Source organism: Etheostoma spectabile, chromosome 24 (assembly GCF_008692095.1).
Source record: "Etheostoma spectabile isolate EspeVRDwgs_2016 chromosome 24, UIUC_Espe_1.0, whole genome shotgun sequence".
Classification (NCBI taxonomy): Eukaryota; Metazoa; Chordata; class Actinopteri; order Perciformes; family Percidae; genus Etheostoma; species Etheostoma spectabile.
In genome coordinates this window covers 565,384-568,054 of record NC_045756.1, presented here as the reverse complement: position 1 = coordinate 568,054, position 2,671 = coordinate 565,384, and the positions used below count along the sequence as shown (strand labels likewise).

Genomic DNA, 2,671 nt, shown 5'->3' with positions numbered 1-2,671 from the left:
TCAGCTATTCAGCATTCCCACGCATTTTCTGCAGGAAATGCATTTTCTAGTTATTGTTTCATGTTAATGTGCAGCACTTTTGGTCAACGTGGTGGTTTTAAATGTGCTTTAGAAATTAATTTTGATTGATTGATTGATGGATTGATCCACAACATAAACAACTGTGTTATAAAATATCATTTTTTTTCATAAACAATCAAAAAGGTACAAGACTGTGGACGTAAAAACAGAAGGAGGGAGGTCAACCACGACTCCCAAGGTTCATTTTAGGAAGAAACATTCAGCGGCTTGTGTCAATTAAGAGTTCTAATGAGACTGCAGCTCTAATTGGCTCCATAGCAACAACAGCCGAGGCTCATGGGTAGGCCTACTGTGGTATTAGTCATTCAATGAAAGTAATATCAAAGGGGAAGGGTCTTTAATATTATCCTAAGAGTTTAATTCTATAATAATTACATTATTAGTTGATACTGACTCCTGGTTGTGCACAATACTGCATGTTATATTATGAATCTCTTCATCATTTAAGGTGCATCACCAACATTTAAAGATACAAAGATCCCGAACCAGGTCCCATTGATATATTTTCACCCATTGGCAGAAGATCCTGCGTTTTCAGATTGTTCCTGAACGTGGATTCAACACCACAACACCCCAATAACATGGTGCAAACTCTTTATTTTTTTAATCCACAACACAAATACAGAAACGTGTGTTTCTTATTTACTCACCTCCAGGGAATGCGCCCCTAAAGCCCGACCTGAGGTGTGTTAAAGGCGGGTTACAGACGCCGTCCCGGCCGCATAATCACCGCCTTGCACGAGGGGGTACCGCAGTGGCAGCTCTTGCGGGTTCGCGGCTCTTCTCTTCCGACCTGTAATGGGCCCGTTTTCGGGGAATTAAAACGTGTCATTTCTCGTCAGTCGCCATTGGATACACAGTGCACGCTCTCAGGGGTTGACTCATGCCAATTTGGAAATCGCAAAAACACCAAATCAGTAGCTTTATGACTCCAATATACAGCCAGACACAGCTAAACACGGATGCCAGCGGTTAGAGGGTGTCAGTCCTGACACGCTACGTCCTCGCCTGTGAGAACGTCACACCAAACTCCATTCACAAATCTCCAAACGTAAAAGTCCCCTTGCTCCCCAGCACACATCCAAAGATATTTGCAGTTGTTTTTAACCTAGTCCACATCGTTTAAAGCTACTCTTTAATTCGGCTACCACCTACCCAGCCCAGCAAGCAATATGAATTGCAAAAATGACCACTTTTTCATTGCATCGCCGAGTAAAGAGCATAGACTGTGTATACATTGATTAATACATTAACATACAGTCTATGGTAGAGAGTAGCAACTTTGCCACACAGAAATGCAAAATACATACAGAACTGACACATGTTCAAGTGAGGTTTGATGGCTTTTGTATTTAAAATTTGAAGTTTTGAACTGTTTTGCTAGCTAACTGAATCAAGACATAAAAGCTGGTAAGCTCACACCAAACTCAATTTACAAATGTCTGAGTTGTAAGGTTACCTTTCTTATGAGCAAACATGTGTGTGTTATAGCTTATGATTTCACACTGTGACACATTTGTAGGAGTTATTCTTCAATTCGGTGACCATGTTGCTAAAAAATTCTGTTGCAGAGTAATTTTCTTGATAATTCAAGACACAGGAAGCTAACATTGTTTTTCTGCCGCTTGTCTAACATAATTAAATGTACTCTACCACACCTTATAACACACCTGGAGAAATTTTAAAATACGAAAAGAGGATTATTACTTTAAAACTATACCAACGCTTGCAAGTGCAGCAGCCGTTCCTCCGCCTGTTCCTGTTGACAGTTCACTTTTCTAGCACCGACGTCAAACAAGAGCGCATTTCAAAGGTTCCGCTTACAATAACAATAATAATACTTAATGTTAATATGATCTGGTATGTTCAATTTCCCGGGTTGTCTTGGACTTTGCTAAATAAAAGCTGCTGATAAAACATTGAAAAGCTCTTTTTTTTGTGTGTGATAATAGCCTCTTTAACGCAGTATTACTACGGTTTTATTTTCCAGTTGTCCTTACACATCACGTGATGCATCATAGGTTTCGTTTCTGTATAACATTACCTTTTACACCCTCATATGAGTCTGTGCTGTACCACACAAAGGTGGTTTGATTCTGGGTAAACTCAGCGGTGGGTGAGTCTTTCAGATAGTCGGAAACCGACTTTTAAAACGGACATGGAGCAAGTCTGGGCTGTAGAAGAGTCACCAGGAATAAAGACAACCAGCTGCACAACAGACAGAAAGGAGGGGGGAGACAATGCTCCAGCAAGCAAGTAACTGATACTGTGTGTGTGTGTGTGTGTGTGTGTGTGTGTTTTTCTCAAAATAGAGGCTGAGTTTGAAGGTAGATAGATAGATATTTATTGATCCCAAAAAATGGGAAATTACAGTGTTACACAACACAGAATATAAATAAGATGCTTGGAAACAATATGCATACATACAGTATACATGAAATAATAATAATAACAATAGGAATAAAATATAAGAACAAAGATTTGAATATATACAGGATGGGAAAACAAAGTGTGCAACTGCTTAAATAATATGCTAAATGTATGGTACAATACAGACAGACACACACACACACACACACACACACATACA

The 2,671-nt window shown here is 39.4% G+C and overlaps 2 protein-coding genes across 3 annotated transcripts in view; one reads left to right on the top strand and one right to left on the bottom strand.

Moving 5' to 3' along the window:
- The window catches only part of nhej1 (nonhomologous end-joining factor 1), a 28,938-nt gene extending 27,867 nt beyond the window's left edge, over window positions 1-1,071 (bottom strand). The window contains exon 1 of the mRNA XM_032506845.1: window positions 732-1,071. The gene's annotated coding sequence lies outside the window, so the exon portion shown is untranslated. The remainder of the gene's footprint in view (window positions 1-731) is intronic.
- A 1,026-nt stretch (window positions 1,072-2,097) lies between these two features.
- LOC116674220 (tyrosyl-DNA phosphodiesterase 2) overlaps window positions 2,098-2,671 on the top strand; it is a 6,024-nt gene continuing 5,450 nt past the window's right edge. Inside the window, exon 1 of one of the 2 annotated variants that reach the window (XM_032506798.1) lies at window positions 2,098-2,337. In XM_032506798.1, coding sequence (XP_032362689.1) covers window positions 2,240-2,337 — 98 coding nt within the window. In that variant the 5' untranslated portion in view covers window positions 2,098-2,239. The remainder of the gene's footprint in view (window positions 2,338-2,671) is intronic. The other variant, XM_032506799.1, reaches the window with a different exon arrangement.